The sequence below is a fragment of the Plecotus auritus genome, assembly GCF_963455305.1.
Source record: "Plecotus auritus genome assembly, chromosome: 1".
In the NCBI taxonomy this organism is placed as follows: Eukaryota; Metazoa; Chordata; class Mammalia; order Chiroptera; family Vespertilionidae; genus Plecotus; species Plecotus auritus.
This window is the reverse complement of record NC_137770.1, coordinates 234,521,928-234,538,637: the sequence shown is the minus strand read 5'-3', so window position 1 is coordinate 234,538,637 and position 16,710 is coordinate 234,521,928. Positions and strand designations below refer to the sequence as shown.

Below are 16,710 nucleotides of genomic sequence, written 5' to 3'. Positions count from 1 at the left end.
GGTTTAAACCTTAATTTGCCACTGATTGCCAGAGCCCAGTATTCACAATTCTCTTAAGTACCCCTTAACGCTCCGTTTTCACTCACAGTGAATGGCAAGACAAACATTGTTTAATACAGCCCGCTAACCGAATTATGTCATTGCCAGCATTCCATCCAATTAATGGCAGAGACGGATCTTTTGCGGTGATTCCAGAGCAATCTTTCTCAGGTTGGACAGCTGGCAAAACAGCAACCCTGCATCTTGAAGTCACTTATAGTTAATACCAGCCTATCAGCAAATTGAATTGTAGCCCGCACTGCTGCATGTATTAATAAAATGGGCATGGAGCAACAGACGGCAGAACTTCCATTCCAATTGTCCGAAGACGAAGTGTAAATGGACTCTGCCTGGTTTAAAGCGGCCAGAGTGCTGCTTTCGGACACCCATTTCATAATCGGCTTCAGCGTTGGGAAGCAGCTGCAGGTGCCCAGCCCAATGAACACCACAAATAAGCCCACGACTTGTTTTACAGCTTCAAGCAAAAACCATCTGTGACGTTCCCTCCTGAATGAAAAAGTTTGCTTTCGTACCTTAACGACTGCAGGGTTTGTTCTCATCCTGTGACTGTGGTTTGCATGGTTCTGGGTACTGACACCACTGCATTCATTATAACTTAGCTGAGTGTTGGCTGGTGCCAGTAAGAGCTTCTTAAGCTAGAAACATATCAGAGAAGGGGGAAAGCAAGGGAGTTAGGAGTCTTCTGAGCATTAGAATAAGTTATTAAAATTTCAAACTTACAATTCAGTAATTGTAACGCTAAAAAGTAATTCTATCACACCTCAGCACAAAAGCACTAACAAACGTGTATTTTTAAAAAGTTGGCATTATACTACCACCTGTGAAACTATTTCCTTTTCCTACATTTGAGATTAGCATTGTCTACCTCAATATTTCATTTATATAAAGTAAGGGGAAAGAATCTTCCTGACAGGATTTCCAAACCACACCGGGTGGGAAAAGCTGCCTTGCTAAATGAGGATTTGGGGCGTGGGGAGGGAATATATGGACATTTTCCCATCAATAACCCAAATGAATCAAGTGGCAATAAATTAAAGATTCTATGATGTTCTGAATCATGTTGCATAATAAAGTATGATACTTGACTGATTCAAAGAATACTTGGAATAAAAGAATGGCTATCTTTGGTGAAGATTTGAAAACAGCCCCAGCCAGTTTTGCTCAGTGGATAGAGCATCCGCCTGCGGACTGAAGGGTCCTGGGTTCCATTCCAGTCAAGGGCACATGCCCAGGTTGTGGGCTGGATCCCCAGTAGGGGGCATGCAGGAGGCAGCCAATCAATGATTCTCTCTCATCATTGATGTTTCTATCTCTCTCTTCCTCTCCCTTCCTCTCAGAAATCAAATATATATGATTTGTAAATGAATAGTCAGGAGATGTGGGTTCTGGCTTAGACAAAGACTTTACTGTCTTTTGACCTGCTTATTTGTTTAACTTGATGGTCTTCTAGGACCTCCCTGCTTAGACATGTAGTATGACTCTCGGTCAACAGCACCTCCTAGGTGAGCCAAATGTGTGGGTGAATGTAAAGAAATCAGAGTCCTAGACAGCAAAGCCAACAATACTGACAAATGGAGAAAATGGGGGAAAATAACAATCACTTACGAGAGATTTTCTTCTAGACCAGAAATCTCAGAAGGCAAAAGAATACATGTAGGGTTTCCATATGTTTACATGGAGTGTTTTTAACATTTAAAAATGTAGAAATGGGCAAGAAACAAACTCTAAATGGCAGGTAGAAGCACATTACTAAAGTTTGAAGGATGGCATTCTGTAATTTACATAGTGTGTTCTTGCATCAGATTTATGGCAAATGACAAATGGCTACCACAGATGAGAAGGTAAAACTGTGTCTTAGAAGTAATAAAATTCTGGTCAAGCACTGCATTGAAAGGAAAATTCACTCTTCATTGCCAACAAATTCACTCTTCATTGCCTACCATAAATTTTGGTACCTAGGGTTGCAAGCGTGCTATTAGTTTTCAATCTTCATAAGAATTATGGATCAAAAGCCTTAAAATATTACATAGCCCTTGATATACCTCCTATTTCTAGAATTGCATGCATAAGAATAAAACTACAAATATGTCAATTATTAAACAATTTATAATAGTAAAAAAATAGAAAAAAAAGACTAAATATCTAACCTCAGGGATTAATTAGTAAACTAAAGACATCTTTGAATAATAAAATACTATACCACCATTGAAATAATGCATACATTTAAAATTCACAAACATGTCAATATTATATCTTAATGAAAGAGATTTCAATTATTTTGCATATTAGAAGTTATTAGAAATTACAATATTTAGTCTGTTCTCTTTGGTTTCTACATTTTCTAAATTTCTACCATGAATGTAAGTAATACTAAGAAAAAAGCAAAAAAACATTGACACAAAAGATAGTTTAAAATTGCAGTTAGTCTCACATGAAGACTGTATTGTCAATATGTTTAATCACAGAACAACAGAATTTGCAACTCCAAGCATGTTTGGGGATTGTTTTGGCATCAGTTTAAATTAAAAATCCAGACCTTATTGTTACTACATCATACCCATGCAGCGGGTAGCCAGAGGCAACTCCAATTCCTGTTAAACAGTAGGAAGGGTTCTTACTAGAGACGGCTCTTCTGCCTCCTGAGGCGGAGGGGTGCCGTCAGGCATGGAGGAAGGACTAGCCTCATTCTCAGTGGTCACATCTCCATCTGTCAGCGCATCAAATGAGGGCAATCCGTCTTCATCCACAGGGAGACTGTCCAGTGTCTCTGTGAGAACTGCTAGCAAGTTCGCCTCATTCTCTTCATCTATCTTCTGCAAAAACAGAAGACGACGTGATTGAGTTGACATTGGGAGATGGGTAACACCATTAATCAGCATAGATTGGACATGTTTAGCCAAATGAGTAAGAAAATACATGAAATTTTGAATGTTCATGCCAGAGAACTAAGATCACATCTTCCTTAAACTCCAAATTCACTTTTGGTCTGAAACACACAATTAATTAATACCTCTTCTGTACCAATTTCTGATTGTTGACCTGTCCAATTTAGCAATTTATTATGTCAGTGCTTAATACGGCTGTATATAATTCTGTCTTGTTCATGGTTATTTTCCACATGTTTATGTCTTGTTTCCCTATCTAAAATGATGTGATTTAGAGAGTCTGACGCAACTTGAGAGAATTTTGACCATCATCTATTTCATCCTACTCAGCACACCTGCCGAAATGTTTAGAACACTCTGCTTGAACATCACCAGAAGCTAAAACTATACCAAGAGAAACTACACTTTTATGATTTCAGTTATAATCTCATCACTGAATACTTCCTAGTCATTTTTTTCCCTAACACCTTTCCCAACTTTAGTCATAAATTTATAACTGCCTACTGGACATTTCTACCTGATAATAGCTCCCTCATCTCCAAACTCAAACTTACTACTATTTCTCTTGATTTCTCATGTTTGGGTAACAATTTTTCAGACCTAAACTTTGGAACTACTTTGAGTACTCTTTAGCTGTTCAGTCACTAAGTACAATCTTACTTTGTAACATCTCTTAAATGCATTCATTTCTGAGGCCAAGGGCATGATTCTAGTGCAACCTTACTTCTAGTGGTGGATCCTCCATCTATACTCTAAGTCATTTTTCACTTTCATTCCCACAAACACATTCTTGAAAAGCTGTTTTCACTTATTCACTCCACAAATATTTTTGACCACTTACTCTACATCAAAACCATGTTAGGTGTTGAAGGTACAAAGAGAAACAATACAAAACTGCACCCCTCTAATACCTCTCTAGTGGAAGGGAAGGACCCATAAACAGTTTATTATAAAGGATAGTATTTATTTCAGTGCTTTCAAGCCCTCCAAAACTGGAACTTATGCACTTTTTTTATAGGGAAATGTTCTATCCTATCTAATAAAAGAGTAATATGCAAATTAACCATCACTCTGCTACACCCACAAGCCACGCCCACGAGTCAATCAGTAGCAAGTATGTAAATTAACCCAACCAAGATGGCTGCGGCCACGGAGAGAGCAGGAGGCTTGGGTTTCCCCAGCAATGGAGGAAGCCAAGTTTTCTGCACACCCTGGCCGCCCCAGGCCTCCACTCAAGGCTACAAAGTTTTAATTATAGAAGATAAATAAATCCCAACAAAAATGGCTGCAGCCATGGAGCAAGCAGGAGGCTTGGCTCCGCTCATGGCTACAAAGTTTCAATTATAGAAGATAAATAAATCCCAGATACCAGGGCCTCCACTTGGGTCGCTGGGGGTAGTGGCCAGCCTGCAAACCACCACAGGCCCCTCGCCCAGGCCGCCCCATGCCCCAAGGGAACCCCCACCCTGATCTGATACAACCTTCAGGGCAAACCAGCTGGCCCCCACCCATGCACCAGCCTCTATCCTATCTAATAAAAGAGTAATATGCAGATTGACCATCACTCCAACACACAAGATGGCTGCTCCTATGTGGTCAAAGATCCTGCCCCCATGTGGACACAAGATGGCCACCACAAGATGGCCAGCAAGGGAGGGCAGTTGGGAGGGACCAGGCCTGCAAGGGAGGGCAGTTGGGGGCGATCAAGCCTGCAGGGGAGGGCAGTTGGGGGGGACCAGGCCTTCAGGGGAAGCCAGTTAGGGGTTACCAGGCCTGCAGGGGAGGGCAGTTAGGGGCAAACAGGCTGGCAGGGGAGCAGTTAGGCATCTATCAGGCTGGCAGGGGAGTGGTTAGGGGGTGATCAGGCTGGCAGGCAGAAGTGGTTGGGGCAATCAGGAAGGCAGGCAGGTGAGCAGTTGGGAGCCAGCAGTCATGGATTGTGAAAGGGATGTCCGACTGCCCGTTTAGGCCCTATCCTACCGGGTTTGGGCCTAAACGGATAGTCGGACATCTCTCGAGGGGTCCCAGATTGGAGAGGATGCAGGCTGGGCTGAGGGACACACACCCCCATGCACGAATTTTGTGCATCGGGCCTCTAGTATAATATAATTAATTAATACTTGAGGCCCAGTGCACGAAATTCGTGCACGGGGGTGTGTGCCCCTAGGCCTGCCTGGCAATCAGGGCCAACCAAGGACCAGCCGATCAGGGCCAGGCTAGAAAGAAATCTACAGTTGCTGGGCCGGGTGCAGAAGGAACAGACACCAGATGCCAACACTGCCATTATCAGCACCCTGCCACCACATGGTTCTCCACCTCCCCCCTTTCTCCTTCCCTCGCTACCATGCCTCCACTGTGGCAGGCGGGCAGTAGGCCCATCAGGGCCTGCCAGCCAGGGGGAGGGATGGGGCACAGGAGGTTGGCCACCAGCCCCAAGGAGGGAGCTGGCCCTCAGCACCCCTGGGAAAGGGCCCACGTCCGCAGCCACCCACCCTTGGTTCCCTGTCCCAGCCCGGGGGCAAGTCTCAATTGGGCAATCAGGGCCTGTTTACTATAGGGAGGGACCATAGGAGGTTGGCCAGCTGAGGGGGAGGGACCACAGGAGGTTGGCCAACAGGCCCTGATCAGGCAATCTGGGCCTGCCAGCCTGGGGGAGGGACCATGGGAGGTTGGCTGGCCAGGGGCGTTTGGCTGTGGGAGCGCACTAACCATCAGGGGGAAGCTCCTGAGTTGAGCGTCTGTCCCCTGGTGGTCAATGCACATCATAGTGACCGGTCGTTTCAGTTGTTCCTGTCATTCCAGTTGCTTAGGCTTTTATATATATAGATAGCTGGGCACATAGTATAGGTAGTCACTGATTACTTGCTAAATAGTTCACTGGTCTGCATTTATTGCATAGGATATATGTTGTGTATATCACTTTCTTTTCTTCTTTTAGCACTTCACATAGTTTATCCAATTTGACCTGTTTCATAGGTCCTTTTTTAAAGGTTCTGTGTGCTATGACATTAACAATAGCTAAATTATCTCATACAGGTCCTATTACAAAATGCACCTAAGCTGCTGACATCTAATGAAGCCAGCAGGGCCCACACTTCCTTTCTCTCTAGCAGTGAACTCCAGTTAATTGACCTGACAAAATTACAAGAATCACAGAATAAGACAGCTAATCAGAAAATCAAATTGTATCACTGGAGAAATTAGGCAGGTCTTTATCATGTACACATTCTATTTTCACATAAAAATTGTTTTCCCTCATTACTGATCAGCCCCCATCCAAATTTTTTTCTCTTTTGGATTCAAGAGGCCACAAAGAGCTATTTACTACTCCGTGGACTTTACTCGGCATGTTTTCCATTTGCATAATGCCCCTCTCTATTGCCTAATGCTGCTGGACTGGACGGTATTGTGCGTGGAGTGACAGCTATATGAATTTTAAGACTCTAATGCACCAGGAAAATGTTAACTTCAAAATGGCACTACTTCTAGCAACTGACCAATTCCTTAATATCCAAATTGCTCAATTCAATAATAAAACTTACTGAACACCCCTCTTTACCCCTCAGTTCTTCTGGACAATGTAATTGTAATAATAAAGATACTGAAGTATATTCCCTTATTTTCTAGCCAGGATCATAATTTGGTATCTAAAGATTCCAATCTTCTTATTTTTATTTTTATTTAGATTTCCCCATGTACCAAAAAAAGCAAAGCAGGTTATTAAACTGTTCTGAATAAAAATTATAATAAGATGAAATATATATTATATAAAATATTCCAAATCATGAAATTTATATTCTATAAATATCTCCATATTATCTAATAAAGATAATTTGGAAAATGTTTCAAGCACAAACACACATATACTTTCAATAAATTGGATATTTTTCCAGGTGTCCTAATTTTAAAAATGTTTATTTCAAATTTAAAAATAGCTCAAGAAAAAATAGTTAAGAATATTCACTAATAAATAAGTAATTTTGTTTATACCAATATAAATTTTGTGTTTGACTCTCCTGTAATATGACAAGCCTCCAGTTGCTTTCAATCACATAATACAATAGTGCCTTAGTTTTATCCCTGGTGTAAACAAACTACAATAATTCCAATCAAGTCAAAATGACAAAGATCACTTAAATTAACTAGTTTTCCCCAAAATTCCTTAATAAGCCTGGATGAATGTATACCAAATACAATGCCAGAAATATTGGAGGTTGATAATGTTACAATTATTTTACAAGATCTGATTAAATGGCCAACTATTTTAATTCTCCTCTCTACTGGAGCCACAATAAGGAATGAGTGTTATGGGATGGAAGATTTGAATTGTGTATGAGTGAGTGTGTGTGTGTGTTGGGGTATGTAGGTAGAGCAGTCTGGTGTTCAACTATTATGGACCAGGAGGGCTTTAATCAGTAAGTGTCCATTAGAAGTAATTTAAACCTCTTAATTATCATCCCTATATGTAGATGACTTAGAGAGGTTCTAAGACCAATTATTTTAGGAAGGTCATTCTTTAATTAAGAAGAAAAGGATGTTATTATTTCAAATTCTCTGCTTTCTTTAACCATAAAAGACTGGGGGAAAGTCTGATATTATCAATGAAACTTTTCTGTTGAAGCTCAACAGATATTCCTACATGTAAACTTGAGTGGACATTGCCCCTAACCATGGCAATTTCAATTAGTTTACCATGAGTTTCAACAACCAAACACCCCCACAAAGGCAATGGATGTGACAAAAAGAACTCTGTTAAACAATCAATGTCACTTTTCATTATTGCTTTATATACAGGTCAAAGTTGCTGCAGAGGAAGCTCACTGGGCTAGTGACACATGTCTGTTCGCAGGTGACAGTTCCTGGAAACACATTAGTCAGTACAACCACATTGCAAGATAACCATTCAAAGATTCAACTCTGATACTGCAAATGACTGTTCTAACAAAAACATACTTATTAGCTTCAAATAAGTTTTTATAAAAGAAAAAAAAAGCAGCATGGGGAGGAGAGAGCAGATCACCAATTTAGTAGTGGAGCAGAGCAACACAAATTGAGCTCAGCCTTGCAACTGACCGCTGATGGGTGGAGCAAGGTACAAACCAGCCAATAGGCATCTCCTCCATTGAGCTCTAGAGCAATCAAGCAGCATTTTCCATGGTGGGGTTCAACCTTGGGCTCTCCTTACACAATGCTAGTCCACTGCTATTCTTCCCAACTTAAATAAAGGTCCATGTGACTGTAACACTTCATTCTCTAAGGGCTCTCCAAGAATAAAGAAAGCACATCAACAATAACTCATTCAAGGTATAAAGAATTTCCAGTGACAGATGATACGCATACATGAATATGAACAACCCAAATTTAGAAAGTGCAACAATTCCAAAGCAATGTCATATCCTTAATAAATGAGAGTTCAGAACAGTCAACAAAATCAGAAAGTTCATGACTGCTCTTTGGGACTGCTGGGTCCTGATGTGACCTGTACAAAGTGTGCTGTATTTCAAAAGGCACAGTGGAAGGAAGGAAAATTCTGCCCCTTCGGGTGCCCAGAGTCACCTCAAAATTGAAATATTGGATCCAGTGTATAATCACTGGGCCCTCTTCCTTTGTGAGCAATTGGCAAAAGGATCTCCCAACTGGTTACATATTCTGGGACAGACAGTGCATTCTACTCATCCAACTACACATGGAGAGTGAATAAATCCACTAAATTAAAGAGGAGATCAGGGACTTTGAAGTGCTAACAGACACCTGAGGGAGAAACCAGAGTGAAACCAGCATGTGGTATCCCCAAGATTTCTAAATGCAGGCTATTATGGTGGGACCATGCCTTGCTCAAGATAGTCATTTTTTCCACCTCTTGTAGAATTGCAATTACACTCTGTGTCCCTAGATTCTCACACTTGCTTGATCTCTGTTTGATAAAAATAGTTTAATAGCCATTTAATCACAGCTTCATTATCTTAGCTCTCTTAATGCGAATTAGGCCAGGAGGATTCTTGTTTCCTCATTATTCAAATCATCAATAAGACGGAAACAGTGGGATCTTCTTATCACTCATTAATCAGTTTCAGTATCTTAGGTACTGTTTACTCAGAGATCAATCTGTGTGAGAGGTCGCTTCACCTCTCTGAGCCTCTATATTTTTCTATATAAAGTTTCAAGATATTATCTGCCTATTCCTATTATAGAATTTTTTTCTGCACTCATAATTAATAGGGAGATAAAAAGAGTAGACAACGGCCTGAGGATTTCTGAAGAAGGTGCTCAATAAACATTTCAGTGTACATGCCCATCTTTTCAATTACCCAGATTTGAATTTCATTCTTTGAGCAAGATCTACCACTGACTTTAGCACTGGGCCTGCTTCCTCCTAAATACCCAGCATGCCTTGGGGTTTCTCTTGCCCCATCCTGCTAATTTGGAAGCAGCTAATGAAGACAAAATTAACTCCTACTTTAAGAGAGGCCTAATTAGGAAGGGAAATCTGCTACAGGAACATCTGGTAATGTATTCTGAAGCCAGATATAAATTACATTTTTGGATTATCCACTATTTTGGATTATTTGTTCTACTAGACCCCACCAGAAGTTGAAATAAATAAGTGAGAAAGCAACTTTATGATAGATTTAGGAGTTCAAATAACTAGGAGTCCATTTCCTGAATGCCCGTACATAAAGTTCTGTACCTCAGTTTCATGCACAAAAAGCCAAAAAAAACTTGTGCATGTATAAATTTTGGTTTTGATGTACAAAGTGTGATTCAAGATTTGCAAGTAGCTGAATTCGCAATAAAGAAATTTTTTTTTCCTGAAATAAAATGTAAAAAATAACAATTTAGACTAGACCACTGAAATAGAATTGGAGGGTTTTAGCTTTCTTTAAAAAACATTTTAAATAGTACAGATACCATGTTGCTGATTGTTTATTGTGCATGTCCACTCAGTGGTCTGAGCCTGTACCGAAAAGGTTGTTTAATATTTTGAATGCCCACTTTCAAACAACACCGTTTGTCTCTTTTCCTTTTTCTTCTCTTTATCTCCTTAAATGCTTCTCTTATACCCAGGAAAGAGCACCGACAGTGTGTCTGCCCACCTTCTTACACCCCAACAGAAAATGGGCAGAATCCCCACATGATGCTTCTTATACATTACTAACTTATACCCCATGCAGTAGGAAGAGTCCCTAAAATGAACCATGAGCTTTATGTTTAGTATTTGGAATAAAGGGTTTTCAAAAGGGGGTAGGCCCTTGAAGGTAGGATAAAAAGGATGTAAGAAATCTCAAGCCTATATGTGCAACAGAAACATAATCAAGACAATAAAGACCACAACATATTATGTTATACATGTCTTATAAAAGCACTTTTGTATCTATTTATTTCTTACAAATGCCCTAAGAGTTAGCTTATTCCCCTATAATTATTCCTGGGAGAGATAAGATAAGCACTTTATCTGATAAGTATTTGCCCTGGGGGATACCAAAGTTGCCGGAATTTAAGGTTTTACTGATTTAGTGGCTAGTAGAAAGAATGCAGAATTTAATTTCACTATCTGGGTAACTCACCATGGACATATAGTCTACTTAAAATATCATATATGTAAATGTGTCTATACATAACATCCCATACCCCTCCTGACACACATAAATTTGCATATCAAGTGCACATATTTAGAATCTACGCAAATACATTTCAATCTTTTAAGTGTAGTCCCACATATTCAATTGTAGTTGACTATATAAGTATATAATAAGCACATGGATTCTTCCTTCCAATTATCTATTCTAAGGAAAGCAATGATGATACACTGAAGATAATTCCCACAAAAATAAAGAAAAATAAGAATCAAGTGGAAACAAATATAAGCAAAACTGAATTCTCTCCTCAGATATATTTAGATTTATTGAAGTCTATATAATTCCTGTTAATATCAATGCTTCCATTTAAGTAGGTAAACATGTACATTCACATCTGTCCTTCAGCTCCATTCTAACTTATTAGCATATATTTTACACTCATGAGTTAATGAGCATGTACCGAACATGTGAGATTCATTCCTCTGAAGAGATTACATGAGCTAAAAGTATAAAAACAGAGGTTCAAACGAAAGATCTAAGAAAATCAGAGTTGATTCACTCAAAATGAGCTACTTAGGGGGTGTGGGGGAAGGAGAGGGTTTCATTCCCTTTCTCAAAACACATCCTCAAATTTACTAGTAAACTAAGAAAAACAAGGCACTGTGTAAGAAAAACCAACAACACCAGACTGGAAGTCAGAAGAATTGCTTCTAGGTTCATTTGCACTATAATCTAGCTGCATGGCCTCAAATGAAAGAACTCAACTCTGGCTGCACTGGGCAAACCAGAGAGATAATCCTACAGGTTACCAACTAGCTTCCCTGATTTCACCCTTGCCATTTTCCACCCCATCCCAACAGTCCATTCTCAACACAGAAGACTAAGTGATCTTGATAAAACCTAAGTCATATTGTGGCCTTCCTTTGACCAAACCATCCATGGCTTCCCATATCTCTAAGAGTAAAAGTGAAAGTTTTAAGAGTGACCTACTAGACTAGGATCACCATATAATGTATCATCCAAGCCAAGAACACTTTTCTGAGTGAGGGGGTGTACTCTAGATAATCCGCCACTCAGGGGTTAATCCAGACAATTGCAGGTTAACTGAGATGTATGGTTAGTGATCCTATACTAAGATCCACATCATCTTACCCTGTCAACACCCCCATTTATCTGTCTGAATCCTTTCCAATCACTCTGACCTCTTCATAAGTCCACAAAAATGTCAGGCATTCTCCCTACAAAAATGTCAGTCATTCTCCTGCCCCAAGGTCTTTGCACCTGCTGTTTCCCCTTGCTAGAAGGATCTTCTGCCAGATGGCCACATGGCTTCCCCCTTTATCCCCTCATTTACTCAAATGTCATGTTCTCAGTGAGACTTTCCCAACTATTGAAGGCACATTCTATCTATCTTCCTGGCTTATTTTCCCTTTGACACTTATTTCTGTTACTCAATATAGATTTGTTTGTGATCTACCTAAAGTAGAAGGTCTGTTATGCCTAGCTGATAAACTATCAAAACACTTGGACTATAGTTGATGTTTAATAAAAATAAAGAAGGAAAATAACTAAAAAGTATAACCAGTCCTAAGTAGCTAATGTGACTTTTCGTTTCCTATTGTTGTCATTGCTGTTTGGTCTGTACATCCAACTTCTCTCCACCTCCGGCAGATGTATCTTATTAATGTTTATCTTAAGCTATGACTTACAATTAGCTTGCATTCATTTCTCATACACCAGCTGATAGGTCAGGCAAGTAGCCAATATATTCTTAGTGGGAAAGAAGTCAATATAAACAGCGACAACTACAGAGGAGCTAATTCTGAAATTAGTCCCAAAGCACTGAATCTGTAAGAGTCAATGAAATTGTCCATCTTTTATAAAGGAAGGGGTTGGAATGCATCTTGTCAAAGCAGAGAATTATACCAATTCTAGTGTTTGGGAGGACACTAGAATGCATCATCAAGCAATTAATTTGCAAATATCTCAAAAGAGCCAAGACGATTTAGGAGAAAAAAATCATGCCAGTCTAACTTACTATCTCTGTCCATACATCAGGCTCCCTAATCAAGAGAAAACAATTGATGTGATTTATCTGGACTAGAGTGTACTTCTTCATTCAATACTACATAACACACTCATGGCCTTAGCCAGAGGTTTTTTTCCAAACTGTATTCCATGGAACCCTGAACATCCATCCAGTTACTGTAAGGATTGATCATAAATATTATAATACTAGAGGCCCAGTGCACGAAATTCATGCACAGGGCAGGGGGAGTCCCCTCAGTCTGTCCTGCACCCTCTCACAATCCAGGACCCCTCGGGGGATGTCTGACTGCCAGTTTAGGCCTGATCCTAACTGTGTGCCTGCCTGATCATCCCTAACCACTCTGCATCCCTGCCTGATCACCTCTAACTGCTCACCTGCCTGCCTGATTCCCCCTAACCACCTCTGCCTCGGCCCCCACCACCACAGCTTCATCCAGAAGGACATCCAGAATGATGTCTGGAAGGTCGTTCCGCTGTCTGGTCTAATTAGCATATCACACTTTTATTATTATTTTCTTTATAAAATTGAACTCATACACATTATAATGAGTTTGTTTTTGGAAAGCAATGTGCACACTCAAATGTGTTACCTTTTCAATGCACTAGAAACTACTACTACATTAACCTGCCAATATGAATCATTTTGTGTTGGTCTCAGGAATAAAAATATCTTGAGAAGTAAGGGTAATCAGGTTAAAACCTGAAGCCATTTACAAATACTCATTTCTATGAAGCAGAATATTCTCAATCCTCTTTGATCAAAACAAAGTACAAAATAATCAGTTGCTAAGATTGATATAAGATACCGATTATCATCTTAAACCCCAATGTCACCTTTTTCTGTTCATTTAAATAGTGTCATAACTATTATAACAGATAAATATTATTTTAATTTAAAAAATAGTCAATAGCATCTGACCTTTACTAAGTGCTTCTATGTGCTGTTGAGTTAATTTCTTTCCATGTATTATCTCATTTAAACCACCCATTAACCCTAGTATTATCTCCAAACTCATGGGGCTAATGGGAGGCAGGCGAGTTGGATATCAAACTAGAGCTTTCTGATAAAATCCTGTTCTCACTCCCTGTATATATTGGAATTTAATGAAAATTATTAGAACAAAAATGGGCATAAATACAGGCTAGTCTAATCTTTTTTCTTATCAGCTAATTATCAACAGATAAAAACTAAGCAGGGACATTCAATGTCATCCCATAAAGCAGAATTAGTCTTCCACGTAGAACAAGGAGGTTGTTTTTATTTATTTATTTATTTTTAAATTTATCTTTATTGTTGAAAGTGTTACAGATATTCTCCCCTTTTTTCCCCTATTGACCCTCTCTTCTGCACTCCCACCCCCACCCCAGACTTCATGGCACTATTGTCTGTGTCCATGGGTTATGCACATATGCATATAATTTTTTTGGTTTATCTCTTCTCATACCCACTCTTCCCTTCCCTCTGAGATTCATTAGTCTGCTTCATGTTTCCATGTGTCTGGGTCTGTTTTGTTCATCAGTTTACTTGGTTCATTAGATTCCACATATAAGTGAGATCATATGATACTTGTCTTTCTCTGACTAGCACAGAAGGAGGAGGTTGCTTTTAGATTGCTTCTCACTGTATATTGCTAACCCAATGTTACTGTGTGGTCTACCTTTACTCCTACTGGTAGTGGTTTGCTCTCCTACTAGAATGTTCCTCCCTTTCTCCTTCATTTTTTTACATCATTCCCTATGCCAAAGCCTACTTTAAGTGTTCCCTCTTTAATGGGATGCTTTTGAACAAATCCAGCTCATACTTGTATCTTCAAGCTCTTAAAGCCTTCATAAGAATAACCTGGATCCCTGGACAGAAGTACAAATTTCTGGGCCCCATTGCAGAACACCAAATCCAAATCTCCATATCAGAGTTTCTCAACTTCAGCAATATTGACATTTTGGGCTAGATAATTCCTTTTTGTGGGAGTCTGCCCTGTGCATTTTAAGATGTTTTACAGCATCCCTGGCTTCTACACATTAAATTCCAGTAGTACCTCCCAATTATGATAACAAAAATGTCTCCACAAATATTGCCAAATAATTGCCAGAAGGCAAAACTGCCCACAGTAGAGAACTGATTGCTTGAGGAATAGTCCAGGATGCTGACGTTTTGATGAGCAGTCAAGTGATTCTGATAATCATGTAAGTTGGTTAAGTTGCTGTTTTGTGGCTGTTGAACAGTGTATATATCAAGTTGGAATTTACAATTTCAATTATGCTAGATTTATCCCCTCTAACACATGCAATTCTAAAAACTCTTAATAGTTATTAATAACATATTTTTATTTATTTGATGTGAATTCTTATTCCCTATATTTCACATTAATATACTTAGATGTTTCACAGTCTACGCTTTCTTGTTAATTACAGCTTATTGTTTGTTAACTTCATACCTTTCTTTTTGACTAGTCATATGCTATTTCTTTCTTTCTATTGCCAATCATCTTCCTCTTTCTTCAACATTTTCTGACCATCACAATTATCATAAAGTTCATTTTGGTTAAAGTCTAATTGATTACATAGACCATACTAAATGATTCTTGAAAATTTTCGTCTAAATACTGTCACAGAATTTTTAAACATTTCTCGACTTCTTGAGATTTTTTTACAACTCAGAAAGGGCATAAAAGCCATATAAGATTTTTTATGTTGTTATGAAAGAGGCAGTGAGGCAAAACACAGACTCTGAAATTAGAATGCCTGAGTTTGCATACTGAGTTCATCACCTACAAGGTGTGTAATCACCAGCAATTTACCTAACCTCTCTGTGTCTCCAATTTCATGTCTGAGAAGTATGTTATATTCATAAGACTTACATTGTAGAGGTATTTTGAACATTAACTGAGCTAATCCATACATGTAGTGCAAATCAGTGCCTGGTGTATAGTGAGGACTATGTTTGCTATTATTATTATTGCTGTGATTATATTATTGTCCTTATCCGCTACACTGAATTCAAAATAAGTAAAACAAAATGTGGATTTGTTGGGAAAGAATTCCATAATAAAGGGAACATTAAAGTTAGACTTTGAGTTGGGGATAGGTATAAACAAATGAAAGGGAAAGGGAAGAATATTCTTTCTTCTATAAGGGAAGCCTACAAAATATAGAGATTTTAAGTATAGTATTAAAATCACTAAATACATGAATGCCCAGAAATCCTTACATTCGTATAAAGGTCATTGCCTATCTGTTACTTATTGGGGTTGCTAAGTTAGAATTAAAGAACATACTTTGATATAATCACTAGCTGCTTGTATGCTTATTGCATAGAACAACCACCTGAAATCCACACCAAGATGAACTATGACATCTACACTTGACACACCCTCAGCTCTGCACACATTTGCAGACCTGTACCATATTTATTGTATATTTACAGGTACAGATATATTTATTACTTACACATATTTAATGAGTGCATACTATGTGCTATAATGTTTTCTAGGGAATTAATTTTAGTTTGGAGGAGAGAGGATAGCAGAAAATAAACAAACGAGCCCCTTCTGATATATGTATATGGAGCTATATATCTATATACATACATATAGAAAGAGAAATGGACAGAATGTATACATACATATGTACATATATAAAGAGAGAACATAGAGTTTAGATAGGTAGATAGATAGGGGATATATTTAGAACTTGTATGTATACATATATGAGAGAGAGAACAGAGAGTGTGTATGCGTATATGCAGGAAAAGAGACAGCATTTGGAAATATTTAACAAACATTACACAGGCATTAATCAATGAGCACAGCAGCAGCAGGATTTCAGAAAGGAGGCCTACTGTAAATGACTCATAAAGTTTTACGGTTACAAATTAGTAGATATTAACCCTGGGCATATGCAAGATTTTTTAGACTGACTCTGTAAGAAATATTTTATAGGAATTCCCCATTTCAATTAATAAATTATCTATAAGATAGCCCATATTCTACCCCAATGTAGAAGGCACCATCCCCAAAGCTAGTGCTATCTATACATATAAAAGCCTAAGTGACCATTATGACCGAACAACCAGAATGACTGGAACGACCAGTCAACCAGTTGCTATGATGCACAGGAGCTCAACGCAGGAGCTGCCCACT

The 16,710-nt window shown here is 38.9% G+C and overlaps 1 protein-coding gene across 8 annotated transcripts in view; it reads right to left on the bottom strand.

Annotated features, from left to right (window-relative positions):
• PPARGC1A (PPARG coactivator 1 alpha) overlaps positions 1-16,710 on the bottom strand; it is a 655,697-nt gene that overhangs the window by 35,041 nt on the left and 603,946 nt on the right. For all 8 annotated transcript variants that reach the window (XM_080640301.1, XM_080640304.1, XM_080640300.1 and 5 more), the window contains 2 exons: positions 2,679-2,873; positions 573-695 (listed from right to left, as the gene is read on the bottom strand). In XM_080640301.1, coding sequence (XP_080496427.1) covers positions 573-695; positions 2,679-2,873 — 318 coding nt within the window. The remainder of the gene's footprint in view (positions 1-572; positions 696-2,678; positions 2,874-16,710) is intronic.